This window comes from Leptonychotes weddellii, chromosome 12, assembly GCF_054177405.1.
Source record: "Leptonychotes weddellii isolate Sample4059 chromosome 12, ASM5417740v2, whole genome shotgun sequence".
Lineage (NCBI taxonomy): Eukaryota > Metazoa > Chordata > Mammalia > Carnivora > Phocidae > Leptonychotes > Leptonychotes weddellii.
The window spans coordinates 6,278,832-6,291,372 of NC_138380.1; the positions used below are offsets into that span (position 1 = coordinate 6,278,832).

The window sequence follows — 12,541 nt, forward strand, 5'->3', positions numbered from 1 at the left end:
TGTGTGTGTCTGTTTTTCCCCAAGTATCAAGAAATGAGTTCACTCTTAGAAGCTCTGTCCCGTGGTAGCTCAGGGACACCCAGTGAATCATGAGAGCTCTGTCACTAGCGCTCACAGACCACGTCCGGCTGAGCATAGGAAAGAAGGCATCTTTGCTTTTTCTTAAAATTCACCTTATCCCTGTGCTTTGAGCGGATTGTCAAGTCCCTCTGCCTCCCCTGGCTGTGTCTTGTAGCTTAAAGTGCGGATTAAGTTCCCCAGATAGTTCTTTCCATCCGTGCTCCAGTCTGTCCATCCGCCTGCAAGTTAATCTGGTTCCCGTATTGGCCAGAGCAGTCCGGCAGTGAGAGCGGATCTGCGTGGCCCCCGAGCCCTGCCGAACTGCCCTCAGCAGGCCGTCCAGCCCGCGGGAAGCATCCAGGTCGGAGGCCGCGCGTGCGGTCCCCCTCGGCCTCTGACCTGCAGAACGTCCCCACATCAAGTCCTCAGGTTTGCAGCCATCACACAGGTCATTCTGGGTAGGACTTTCAGGTGATGGGTGGTCAGAATAGCCTTTTGGGAAGCCAGTGTGACTGCGGTACCAGAGGCCCCAACAGGAAAGCTCAGGACTCGGTTCTTGCCTTGCAGGGTGGCTGTAGGCAGTATTTCCAGAAGCACCTGGAAGCCCTAGCCAGCCAGTGTTAAACTCAGGTTCCCAAGAGCGCTAGGTGCTCAGATTCACGAAGACCTGGGTGTGGAGTGTTGGCTGCCTGTCACCAGAGGAAGGGGACTCAGTTTAGGCCACCAGCCTAAGAGGTGGAGATGGGGCTTAAGCCCGCGTTGTCTTCCCCCAGGTCCTGCCCACCTCCTTATCCAGGAGGCCTGATGACAGTGCTGGGGGCCTGGCCTCTGCAGGCCTGTCGTCCCTAGAGTTCCTGCTGGGGAGGAGGGAGGCCGGGGGAGGAGCAGGTGTTGGAGAGCCGTGGCCCCAGGAAACCGAGCCCGCTTGGTTTGTACTTCTCAAATTGGTGGCTTTTCTTTTGGGATTTTAGAGGCCTTTCTTACTCCTCCCACAGAGGAGGAGAACTTGGACCTCAAGCTGGAGAGAGAAACATGGAAGTCAGGGAGAAGCAGCAGGATGTGTTAAAGAACGTGGTTGAGCAAAATGTGGCTCCTGGTGGATTTTTGGTTTGCTTTTTTTTTTTTTTGATTTTATTTATTTATTTGACAGAGAGAGAAACACAGTGAGAGAGGGAACACAAGCAGGGGGAGTGGGAGAGGGAGAAGCAGGCATCCTGCTGAGCAGGTAGCCCAGTGTGGGGCCCGATCCCAGGACCCTGGGATCATGACCTGAGCCGAAGGCAGATGCTTAACCGACTGAGCCACCCAGGCGCCCCTTGGTTTGCTTTTTGTAATTAGTTTGCAGCTTGGTAGATTTTCACAAAAAGGGACAAAGCTGCCACGCCACCCAGACCAGTTCCCTGGCTTGTCCCAGCAGCTGTGGAGCCCTGGGTTCATTAGGGGCAGGGCGAAGGTGGGGCAAGTCCCGGAGGTTCCCGGATCCTGAGGCTGACTTCATCCTCCGTCCCCAACACAGAACCAGCAGAGTTGCTTTATCTCCTGGGAAGCATCTCGGGAAAGAATAATTGGCCCCTTGACAGGATCTGGCTGCAGAGTTCATGCAGTTCTGGGGCCTGATGCGCTTGGCTGCTGAGACAGCAGCGGGAGAACCTGGGTAGCAAGAACCGCCATCCCACGGTTCCTCGTATCTGTAGTTGGGCAAAAGATTCCCTGAAACCTGGGTAGTACGATGAACTCAGATTCTGGTGCTCTGGGAAGAGGGCTTTGCCTCCAGGCAAGGCATCCTACAAAGGTGTGATTTGTTGTGTATTTTTGATGCACGATGACCCTGTAAGTCATTAAAATTCTTAACTCCTACCCTGGGGATACCTCTGGGGTGACTCTCTAAGTCAGTTAAATCCCCCAGCCTCTTCCCTTCACACTCCAGTCTCTCTGAAGGACTGTGAGACCTGTGGGGCTATTTTTGTGCGCACAAGGTAAAATGCCACCCCCTTTCAGAAATGGGATCAATTGGTAGTCCATCCTCCAGAATGAAAAGTCGAGCGTGAGTCCTTGTTTCCCATTGGTGCTGTTTTGGGGGCCGGGCAGCTCTTTGTTCCCGGGAGGCTGAATGACGCCCGAGCTGTGGAAAGCATAGTGTGTGAAGAAGAGGAAGGTGTCGCTGAAAGTTAGCCTCGCCCTGGAGCACAAATGTGGGGTAGCTGCAAAATGAGGTGCCCTAGAGCGCAAGGCACGGGATGTGGATGAAGGAGCCTTGCTCTAGAGGCGAGGCCTGGAAAGCCTGCGCGGGGTGGTGCAGGGGAACGGATCAGACCCCAGTGCGGGGAGCAGGGGCTGACGGTTAGGGTTCTGCCAGCCTGGGCGGGAGGCACGCGGGGCCAGGCTGCGGGGCTGCGTCCGCAGAGGTGCCTCGCCCTGCCCTCAAGTCCCGCTGGGGCGTCGAGACTTTAACTTCTAGACCTGTGGTTTGCAAATATCTTTGTAACTGGGACCTCTCTTTAAGTGAACTCCTAAGTGGCTACCCAGTATGGAAACCTTGGATCAGAATTTCTGGGGTAGGGGAGACCTGATGTCCCCACCCCGGCTCTTGGTGGCCCTGAGGGGCCACTCAGGACTCATGACACATTTGGAGGGTTTGGGGTTCTAGGAAAGTTTTTAAGGAGGAGAGTCACCAATCTCCTAACCAGTCTGGATTATTTTCCGCTCAGATTCTTCTAATAAAGAAGATGCCATTGAGGATGAAGAGGAGGAGGAGGAGGAGGAAGAGGAGGAGGACGACGATGACTTGGAAGTCAAGGAAGAAAACGGTGTCCTGGTCTTGAATGACGTGAACTTTGATAACTTTGTGGCTGACAAAGACACGGTGCTGCTGGAGTTCTACGCTCCATGGTAAGGACCCTTGTTCTCCTCATCCCACCAGCCTGCACGAGGGGGTTCCTCTGGGCTCACATGCCTGACACCTCACGGTCCTCCAGACCTGGTGAGGGGGGCAGTGTGGGTGCAGGAACGCCAGGAACTCAGCATCCGATAAGCCCTCACACAACATGGTCCCCAGCAGTTTAAAATAGGAATGTGTTGTCTGGTGGTTACAGCTGGGGCGTGGGTGTGCGACGACGCGGAGACCGGTGTTGATGACAGACCCGTCCCTGGCTGCAGGTTCTGCCCTGACCCGTCTCGAGGCCACCCCGCCGCCCAGCTCCTGCCAGGCATGGCCTGCGGGCGGTTTCCAGTGTGAGAAGGCACACTGTCCCCGGGGGGAGGGGCGCCCCACTTGTCCTGTCCTTCACCCTCGTGTGCCCTTCCTCCTCACCTCTTTTGCTGGTCTTTATCTCATAATCCCTTCTTGTCCGTCCTCTTTCCCCTGCCCTCTTTGGTTCACTTTTGAGACAGAATAGTTAAGATATACTTAGTTTTTGGTCCAGTGCCTGATGTTCAGGTGTGAGGCGTTTTGTATAAAATACCTAAGTAGTCCTTTGAACAGGTCTGTGAGGTTAGTGTGTTTTGTAGGTCAGTACGTCTCAAACTCTTTCGTCTTGTGAGTCCAGATAGTTTTTGATGTGGGTCATGGCTGTCAGTAGTTACCACATTAGACATTAAAACAAATTTCCATATTAATCCATGTTTAACAATAACCCTTCCATGTTAACATCAGTATGCTGACCTTGTCAGTCGTGTGGTCTCTGGAAGGCTCCACTGTACACTCTGGGAATGAGTGAAGAAGATGAGAAAGGTCTTTTGTAAAGAGCGTTTACCTCACAGACCCCATGCGTGGGGTCCCTGGACGAACTTTGAGAAGCTTACGGATGAAAACACTGAGGTTTGGAGGTGTTGGAAGTGTGAGCCCAGGCCAGAGCTGGAATTCCAGCCTCCATCTGTCTGACTCCAGCCGCCTTGGCTTCCTCAAGGTGTTACCTTGTGTGTCTCCTCTTAACTGCAGTTATCCTGGTCCTGGTGCCCCCCGTTCCTGTGTGCATTGCTGGGTACAATTAACCTGCTTCTCCTTCCCCAAATCTCCTTCTCAGGTGTGGACATTGCAAGCAGTTTGCTCCAGAATATGAAAAAATCGCCAGTGCCTTGAAGGAGAACGACCCTCCCATTCCTGTGGCGAAGATCGATGCGACCTCAGAGTCGGCGCTGGCCGGCAGGTTTGATGTGAGCGGCTACCCCACCATCAAGATCCTTAAGAAGGGGCAGGCTGTGGACTACGAGGGCTCCAGGACTCAGGAAGGTGAGTGGAACCTGTGCTCCTGGAGGAGGCTGGCCTGGGACTCCACTGGAAAGCTGAGAGGGGAGAGTTTGGGTAATAGAGAGGAAGACAAGTTGAGTGGGCTAGGAGTGGCCCCAGGAGCACCAGCTTCTGGGAGTGCTCCCTGCTGGAATGTTCCAGTTAACGGAGATCAAAGTAAACTTGTCCTAGGGTAGGAGGGGTGTCTTCTCATTTCACACCATGAAACTCAAGATCTAGAGCCCATATGTCACATGATACACGAGGCTGCGGTTCTTGGCCGTGCCCTAGAGCAGTGCTTCTCGGTGTTGGCTTTCGTCAGAGTCACTTGGTGGGCTCCTGAAACCCATTCCCAGACTCCCAAGTCCCTAAGTTTCAGGTCAGCCTCGATGATTTGCATTTCGTACAGGCTCCCAGGGCTTACCTGAAGCTGTGGGTCCAGAGCCCCGTGTTGAGAACCACCGATGTGGGAGCCAGGTGGTTCTCCTAAACCAGGCCTGATGGATCCCTGCCTGGCTTACATTAGGCACAAAGTGAATTTTTTTTTAAATGAATGAACAAACAAAATTGTGGTATCTTCATCATGTCTCTCTCTCTTTTTTTTAAAGATTTTATTTATTTGACGGAGACAGCGAGAGCAGGAACACAAGCAGGGGGAGTGGGAGAGGGAGAAGCAGGCTTCCCGCCAAGCAGGGAGCCTGATGCGGGGCTCGATCCCAGGACCCTGGGATCATGACCTGAGCCGAAGGCAGACACTTAACGACTGAGCCATATCTCTTAATCACTAGAAAAAAACCAACATGTTATAATTTCCATTCCTAGTGTGGCATAGTGGACATGGCAGTGTCTGTGTCCCCCTGTGTCCTGGACACACGTCTTCCCCTGGCCAGGCCTTGGGTTCCTTATGGGGGGTCACTTGGATCTGAACTCAGAGTCCCCTTCGAGCTGGCTGAGGGCCTCTGCTGTGACCCCCTAAGGATCCTACCCACTGCAGGTGCACAAGGAAACATCACAGCTGTTAAGACTTGCTTTCACGTCGTTTGTCTGTCTGCTGACTAGATCATATGTTTACGGGGTTCAGAATTCAAAGAGGTAGATAAGGAAGAGTCTTTCCACCCTGACCCTGGCTGTCCAGCTCCCTTCCAGGAAGGCGGTTCATGTAAAAAGTTTCTCCTGTGCCCTTCAGAGATACTGTGGACACATGACAGCATATCTTTTTTTTTAAGATTTTATTTATTTATTTGTCAGAGAGAGAGAGAGCATAAGCAGAGTGAGTGAGTGGCAGGCAGAGAGAGAAGCAGGCTCCCTGCTGAGCAAGGAGCCCGATGCGGGACTTGACCCCAGGGCCCTGGGATCATGACCTGAGCCCAAGGCAGACGCTTAATCAACTGAGCCACCCAGGTGTCTGATTGTTAGCATTTCTTAATCGCCATTTGCACCTTCGTGTTTTGTGTTTTACTTAACGAATAATGTCCTCACCATATTAGCACATAAAGGAACTTAATCTAAGCGCAGGCTGAAAGCCATGTCCTTACTGTTGGAAAGTGAACCGGCTTGTGTGTTCAGAGGTCCACACCCAGTGTTTGACCGCCAGAGGCGGGGCTGGCTTGGAATCTCGAGAGCCATGTTTGCCACAGGGGGCTCCTTGGCCAGTGGCCCCAAGTGCGCCCCCGATGCTGATGGCCTCGGGGCTTTGGGTGTGGGCGGGGAGGGGGGGTGCCAGGCGGTCAGCCCCGTTGGTGCTGGGGAGGGGCTGCCGAGCACACTTCCGTCTGAAGCCTCCTGCTTTGCAGGGCTGCTTCTCAGCTCTGGCTTCCTGGCGATTCCACAGCAGAACAAAAAACGAAGAAAAAAGAAGAACGTAAAGTTTGCCACCACTGCTCCTAAGAGCCACTTGGAAGGTGCCTTGTGAGAGTATGTTCTGTGTCCCACTCCCGTCATTGAGTCCGTCTCTGGGGAACGAGGCCACCACCTTCCCCGTGATGCTGATGCAGCCTGAGTGGCGGGGCCGGTGCTGCTCCTCTTCATTTTTCTCGATTTTTGTGCACACGTCATGTCGCATGACGTGCTGGTGCGAGATTGCATGACTGAATGCACAGGTCTTTGGACCTGAGGAGGGGACGCCCTCGAGACTGCTCATGGGCGCGCGTGGTCAGCCATGGGGAGATGAGCTCGCAGTTAGCCCACAGTCTGCAGGGGCAGGGTCTCGCTCGTCAGCTTGGTCTTGGGCTGTCAGAGAGGTCGCCAGGCAGTGGAAGGAGGACAGGGAAGCGTGGACCCCTCGGCCCTGAGCCGTGGCCTCAAACTGCAGAGTGGCACTGGCTAGAGGTGCAGCTGGATTTTAGGGAATCGAACGTTTCCTGTTCTCCTTGACCCCTGCCGCTCCTCCCCACCTGCCTCTGCGGGGAGGGCCTGCCCGTGCTCAGGCTTGTTTGGTTTCTTTCAGAAATTGTCGCCAAGGTCAAAGAGATCTCCCAGCCCAACTGGACGCCTCCGCCCGAAGTCACACTTGTGCTGACCAAAGAGAACTTCGATGAAGTGGTGAATGATGCAGACATCATTCTGGTGGAGTTCTATGCCCCATGGTAAGGTGGTGTCCGTCCCGTGTTGCTCAGATACTGACGAGCCCCGTCCTGCATTCGGTGCACGCTAGCCACTGGGTTGGGGGTGTCAGAGGCCCCTGCGCGTGAGGCAGAGCCGAGAACAGGGGGTGCCCAGTCCCCACCATGCACAAAGGCTGATGTGGCTGCCGAGTGTTCCAGAGAGGGGTGGTATTTTCCCAAGGGGCAGGACGAGGTAGACATAGGCCTGTAGTGCGGAGGAGAGTGAAGCCCACGTGTGGGGCACCAGGTGATCTGGGTTCCCCTGTGGCTGGAGGACACGGCCGTGCACCGGGCCTGTGCTTGCTGAGTCCCACGTTTGTCATCACACCCCTGCCCTGCCCTGAGAAAACACGCGTGAAGACCCTCGGACAGCCGTGGCCCTGTGGGCAGCGTGAGGGACACGTGCGTAGGACGAATGGAAATGCGGTTCTCGGGAGCTCATCTGCTGTGATGAGGAGGAGAGCAGAGCTGCCCCCACAGTGGGCAGAGCGGTGGCAGCTGGTGGCCGCGGGCGGCCTGCTGTAGCCTGCTGCCTCCTGAGGTGTCTGAACAGTGGCTTTATCTCTGCTCACGGCACAGATGTGCTGGAGCGAATCTGGGAAGATGACCCTCAGCCTCCCTTCACGCTCCAGACGTGTCCCCTTCTCATGTTGGGGCCTCCGGATTCCCACAGCTGTCCTGCCTTCTGTCTCCTCCACTCACCCTATCGCCTTCTGCCTCTCTCACCCCCAGATGCTCCATTACAACCAGGCCTCTCGATGCTCCCGGGCCCCCTCCCCAACCCCCGACCTCAGGGCTTCGGCTCTTGTAGGAGAGAAACAGCAGAGCCCAGCCGGGGGATGCTGAGGAGCTCTTGTTTGGGGGCAGCAGCCCTAGGATGTGGTTGGGATTGAAGCCTGCTCCCTGTCAGAAAACAGGAAGCCCCAGCTCTGCAGAGGAATTGGGCCAGTCCCTTAGAGCTTAGCAGGGACGTGGCCTACGTGTCCCCACCACGTGCAGGAAGCAGCCAGCTCTGGCTGCAGATAGTAGGGGATGACAGCTCATCGAGGAGAGGGGCGCAGAGATGGTGGGGGTGGAAACATGCAGGGGCAGGAATCAGGTGGGGCAGGGGGCCCGCAGGTGGGAAAGAAAGTGCCAGGAAGAAAGGCGGGGGGGGAGCGGGGGAGAGTGGCTGATCGAGGTGCGGGCTGGGGAGCCGAGGTACTGTGGTTCTCGTGCTTCGTGAGGAGAGGAGGGAGGCGTGGGCAGCCGGAGGAGACAGCAGAGCGGGCCGTCTTCAAGCGAGGTGTGCGTGTAGCGGCCAGGGCTCTGGGAGGGCTTTCGGCCTGCCCAGGTACCGTCTGCCTTGGTGACTTCATCCCGGGTCAGCCGGTGCTTCTGATTCTTGAACAGGCTTGCTGTTTGTCAGGGTGTGCGGTGTAGACCGGAGTCAGGAATGTGACCATGGGGCGAACGACAGTGACCCAAGGCTCTGGGCCTCCGCAGCACAAGGCAGTGTCCTCGGTCATCACAGGGTGCGTGTGCACAGGGGGGGCGGGGGTGGGGGCAACACCTGGCGCACGAGGAGCGCAGGGGGCCCCGTGAGGTGGCGAAGGTGTTGGAGGACAGACAGCTGCACGGGGAGGTCTCATGATAGGTTGTGGATCCTATGTTGTAGTTGCCCGGAGCTGAGTTCAGCAAGCTACTCGTTCACGTCGCACGCTCAGGAAATGCTTAGAGAGCGAATGCGCCTTGTTTCTGCCGCTACAGAGACCCTCTCCCTGCGGACGGTTTACGTTCTGTGGGGCGCAGCCGTGAGGTGCCCTGAGGACCATGACGAGACCGTGCTGCGTTCAGCTCGGTCTGCAGGGCCGCTGGTTCCCGAGGCCCTTGCCCTGGGGGGTCCGTCGGTTCTTGGCGTACGCGCAGGCTGTTTTAAGTTGTCTCCCGTCCCAGTTCCCTTGGCTCAGGCCCACCTTCTCCTGCCCTGGTCGGTCGGCGTTCTCATTGTTCTGGCCTTGTGCTTTTGTTACGTCGTCCCTCCCCTCGCCCACCCTTGACGGGCTCGGGTCCTCTTCCCTGTCCCGGATCAACTGTCACATCGTGTATGAAGCCACCCTGACTTGGTGTCCTCACCTGTCCCGACTCTCCCTTCTTGGGACGTTGTCTTTCGTAGCCTTCCCCACATCAGCCCCATGTCCCAGTCCCGCTCCTGCTTGTGTCACTCACGTGTGTCGTGTGTATGCGCGTGCGCGTCCGCTCGCTGTGCGAGCACTGGTGCCAGCGATGGAGGGACGGGCCGCTCGCCCTCACCGCGGAGGCCTTCGGAGGTCTGCTGGATCGAACCGAGGCGCTCGGGGACACAGGTCGGGTTTCGGTGCCTCCCTCAGATGGGAGGCTGTGTCCGTGCTGGGACCGACTCCTCACGGACTGACTGCTTTCTGTAGGTGTGGACACTGCAAGAAGCTGGCCCCCGAGTATGAGAAGGCCGCCAAGGAGCTGAGCAAGCGCTCCCCCCCAATCCCTCTGGCCAAGGTCGACGCCACTGCTGAGACAGACCTGGCCAAGAGGTTCGATGTGTCTGGCTATCCCACCCTGAAGATCTTCCGCAAGGGAAAGCCTTTTGATTACAACGGCCCACGGGAAAAATACGGTAGGCTGCCTCCTAGTCCTACCTCAGTGGGGAGGGGGGGGCTCCCCCGGGGGAGGTGGGGGGCAGGGAGAGCAGAGTGCCCGGGAGCCCCGAGCCCCTCCTCAGGCACGTGCTTTGCTCCCAGGTATCGTCGACTACATGATCGAGCAGTCCGGGCCACCCTCCAAGGAGATCGTGGCCCTGAAGCAGGTCCAGGAGTTCCTGAAGGACGGGGATGACGTCATCATCATCGGGGTCTTTAAAGCGGAGAGTGAGCCGGCCTACCAGCGGTACCAGGATGCTGGTGAGCAGTGGCCTCTGGGCTGGACGAAACGTACCTGCCCAGGCTGGGGGAGGTTGCTGGGGAGTCTGCTGCTTCTGTGGACCGCTCCTGGGGCGTCGGCTTAGAGCAGAGCTTGGTGAAGCAGCTGTGGGAGCAGGCTGTCCTTTCCGGGGTTGGGGCTAGAGTAGAGGTTAGTTCCCCGTTGCCTTGATTACGCGAGGGGGATAGGATCTCGTCCTGAGTAGACCGGTGCGCCGGCTGCCTCCTGGCCTCTGAGGGGAGGGCAGGGGCACGTCAGAGTCATCCAAGTTCATCGTCTCCCTCCCTGTCTTTCCAGGAGCCCCTTCCCAGCCCCTCTGCAAGGGGCAGGGTCTTGACCAGAAAAGGAGGGTTTCTGAATCAGACTCAGGTTCGAGTCCTGCCTCTGCCAGTTAGTAGCGTGTGGGCACAGGTGGTGACTTGCTCCTTTCTTTTTGAAAATATGTTTTATTAAATAATCCACTTTGGAGACCTGTTCTACTTCAAGAGGTTGTTGCGTTGGGATGATGGAGATGCAGCGCCCAGTAAGGCTAGCATCCACGACGTCTGGTCCCGCGAGGGGGGGTTATGGTCAATGGTTGTCACAGGGCGTGTCCCGTGGGGGCGGGTGGCCCTCGCCCCGTCCTGAAACCCGTCGCTGGCTCCTGCCTAGTGGCAGTTGTACTTGCTGTCCCGGATGACCCTAGCTTACGAAAGAGAGACGTTTTCTTTCAGGAACACGGAGGATCCTCTCCGTCCTTGTCAGGTTCCTTCTGAGTGCCCTCCACCCCCACCGCCCCACTGCCATACCACAGATGGCTTGGTTTTCTGCTTTAGACGAGTAGTTCCAGTCTTGTAACTGCACTGACGGCCGCCCAGTGACGGCTGTGTCCATGTGGAGTGTGCGTTCACGTGGTAAGACTGGGCTAGAGGGGAATTCTGTTTCCATGTCCGGTGCCGGAGCAGAGGCACTTCGTCAGTCTTTATTGGTTAGGTAGCCTCGCTGTCCCCTTGGAACGAGCCAGGAGGAATCTTGCCGAGGGAGACCCCAGCCTCCCCCCGGGGCCGCGAGGTAGACTGCCGTGTTTGTGCAGAGGAGGGACTGTGGCCCGGGGACTGAATCACTCACGTGCCTAAAGCCGCACCATTAGCAGGTGTCAGAATTGTGATCTGAATCTACGTCTGGCTGATTCTGAAAGCCCGTCTTCCGCCTCCCCCAAGACATGGGGTGTTTCCTATAACCCAGTCGGGAGGCCCGCCCTCCAGGGTGGGGGAGCACCTTTGACATCTTCCCCGGTGTTTGCATCAGACTCCGCTCAGGCCAGAGCAGAGACTGCGGGGCACTCGCCCGGGGGGCGTCGGGCAGGGGGTGCCCCTGGCCTGGTTCTGTTCGTCTGGCAGGAGCGCAGCGCATTCCCTGGTTTACTCGCTGTCCTGCCGCTTTTACCCCACGGTGCGAAGTTGAGTGGTGGGGATAGCATGGCCTGCAAAGCCAGAGATCTTGTCTGGCCCTTTCCAGAAAGTTTGCCAACCTCTGTTCTCGGGTGTCCTCAGACAGTGGGGTTTCCATCTTGACAGTTTCACAAGATTTAAATAAAAGCGTACAGAGCAAAAGAACTGTGGCCCACAAATAGGCCAGCCACCAATCCAGGGAGGACAGGCTGGTGTGAAAACCCACCGTGTGGCTACGGGGGAGCGTGGTGCCCACCTGTTCTCACGGACTGTCTGTGGCTTTCACATGCTTCTCAGCACTGGAGACCGTAGCTCCTGACAGATGAGCTCTCAGTTGTTTTGTGAACACCCGGTTTGCTTCTTATTTTGGCTTTTTTAAAAAAAAAAACAACTTCTAAGAGGCTGTAAGGTGCTACGCCTACACCAGCTCCGGGTGTCGTCCACGCGGAATTCGCGGTGCTCATTCTGGTCTTTGCAGGTCATCGGCTGGGGCCGTGAGTTCAGCCTAGGTCAGTGACGCAGTTTAATAAATTGGGTGTTTATCGTTCTGTTAATTTCTCAGCGAACAACCTGAGAGAAGATTATAAATTCCACCACACTTTCAGCACCGAAGTAGCAAAGTTCTTGAAAGTCTCCTCGGGGAAGTTGGTCGTAATGCAGCCTGAGAAGTTCCAATCCAAGTATGAGCCCCGGAGCCACGTGATGGACATCCAGGTGAGTGAGGGCCCTCGGGCCACGACAGCCCCAGGCTGCTTTGTTTGTTTGTTTGTATTTAAGTTGCAGTTAGTTAACATACAGTGTAGTATTAGTTTCAGGTGTCTGGGAGCGTTCACTCTGTCAGGCACCCAGGCTTCTGATGGGCCTGAGGCTGCAGGTTGAGCCCTGGCTGGGGATCTGAAGCCCGGAGATTTTGCTCTGGGCTACAGACAGGTAGGGTCTGGCCTGCCCTTCCCCGGCGCCCTGGCCCCCGAGGTAAAGGTGGTTTCCCGGGAGGCGCGGCCAGCAAGGTGAGCAGTGATTTTTTGGGAGGCCTGGGGGCCTCACGTACCTGCCAGTTGCCCCCACTCTCCGCCCCCGCTGCGGGCCAGCGGCCAGCCTCCCCGGGGCGCTCAGCCACTGGGGCTCCGGCCTGTGTATCTGCCGTTGTCCCTGGCAGGACGTGCTCCTGGGTCTGAGCTCGGCCTCCTTAGTTGACGGGCGGCTCAGGTGCTGAGCTACAGACTGAGGACAGGCCTCTCTTCCCTGGTGGAGCTGTGGAGAGTGGCGCATGGGTTTGGCCTTCCGTTCCC

General features: G+C 56.8%; 1 protein-coding gene across 1 annotated transcript in view; it reads left to right on the forward strand.

Annotated features, from left to right (window-relative positions):
- PDIA4 (protein disulfide isomerase family A member 4) overlaps window positions 1-12,541 on the forward strand; it is a 22,153-nt gene that overhangs the window by 4,039 nt on the left and 5,573 nt on the right. The window contains exons 2-7 of the mRNA XM_006730889.3: window positions 2,769-2,949; window positions 4,083-4,288; window positions 6,732-6,870; window positions 9,315-9,520; window positions 9,645-9,803; window positions 11,815-11,966. Of these exons, the coding sequence (XP_006730952.2) occupies window positions 2,769-2,949; window positions 4,083-4,288; window positions 6,732-6,870; window positions 9,315-9,520; window positions 9,645-9,803; window positions 11,815-11,966 (1,043 nt within the window). The remainder of the gene's footprint in view (window positions 1-2,768; window positions 2,950-4,082; window positions 4,289-6,731; window positions 6,871-9,314; window positions 9,521-9,644; window positions 9,804-11,814; window positions 11,967-12,541) is intronic.